At 39.7% G+C, this 902-nt stretch overlaps 1 protein-coding gene across 1 annotated transcript; it reads left to right on the top strand.

Annotated features, from left to right (window-relative positions):
* Positions 1–293: 293 nt before the first annotated feature.
* On the top strand, positions 294–467 carry LACBIDRAFT_313045 (uncharacterized protein; the record flags this gene model as incomplete). Its single annotated transcript, XM_001891244.1, has 1 exon — positions 294–467. The coding sequence occupies one exon, from the start codon at positions 294–296 to the stop codon at positions 465–467; it is 174 nt and encodes a 57-aa protein (XP_001891279.1).
* Positions 468–902: the final 435 nt, after the last annotated feature.

The following is a 902-nucleotide window of genomic DNA, read 5'->3' as shown; positions in this document are numbered from 1 at the left end:
CCGGAACGACGGAAGGGAACCAAAATAGAACAACATGCCAAATGTCCACTCAAAACAACAACAACGCCAAATAACGACAACACCCGACAAGTAAAATGGAAGGTGGCTCTTGCAACAGCAGCAAGGGTGCGTACATAGATGAATATGGAAACTTACAGAATGGTTTTCAACAGAGCACTGGATGCCCATGTGACAGAGGTTGCAAATGCAGCCAAGCAACCTGCACCAGGGTCAATAGCTGCTGAGATCTGAGCCATGGGGACTGTGTAAAGGAAAGTCAAGCACAGAAGCAAATGCAGAGGGGCAGGAAGGAAGGAAGGAAGGGAGCCGCTGTGGGGGGAAAATTCAGCTGTCTAATGGAGTGTGAGTGCAAGATAGAGGACTGCCAGACTGGTGGCTACCACTTTTATGATAAAACTAAGGCAATTGCCTGTAGAGCTGTGTGTATAAGTCCACAAGTTTTATGAAAGGCATTTCATAGATGTGTCCTGTGTTTTCTTTCTCATAAAACTTATGTTCTTTTCATAAGATATAGGCAAGGCCACAGAGTGCTTTTCATAATTAAACCTGTGTGCTTTCAATAGGTATTTCATTCACTGGGTTAGGTGTATTCATTGCCTTTTTCATAATTAATGGTGTGCACTTTCATTGAATATTTCATTAGGAATTTTGGGCGCTTTCATTGCTTTTTTCATAATTAATCCTGTGTGATTTCAATAAATATTTCATTCACTATGTTAGGTGTATTCAATGCCTCTATCATATCTAATGGTGTGCACTTTCATTGAATATTTCATTAGGAATATTGGATGCTTTCATTGTACTTTTCATAATTAATGTTGTGCAATTTCAATAAATATCTCATTCCCTAGGTCAGGTGTATTCATTGCCTCTTTCATATT

Source organism: Laccaria bicolor, genomic scaffold (genome assembly GCF_000143565.1).
Source record: "Laccaria bicolor S238N-H82 LACBIscaffold_570 genomic scaffold, whole genome shotgun sequence".
Taxonomy (NCBI): domain Eukaryota; kingdom Fungi; phylum Basidiomycota; class Agaricomycetes; order Agaricales; family Hydnangiaceae; genus Laccaria; species Laccaria bicolor.
The sequence above is the reverse complement of the archived record's forward strand: the minus strand, read 5'-3'. Positions and strand labels throughout refer to the sequence as shown.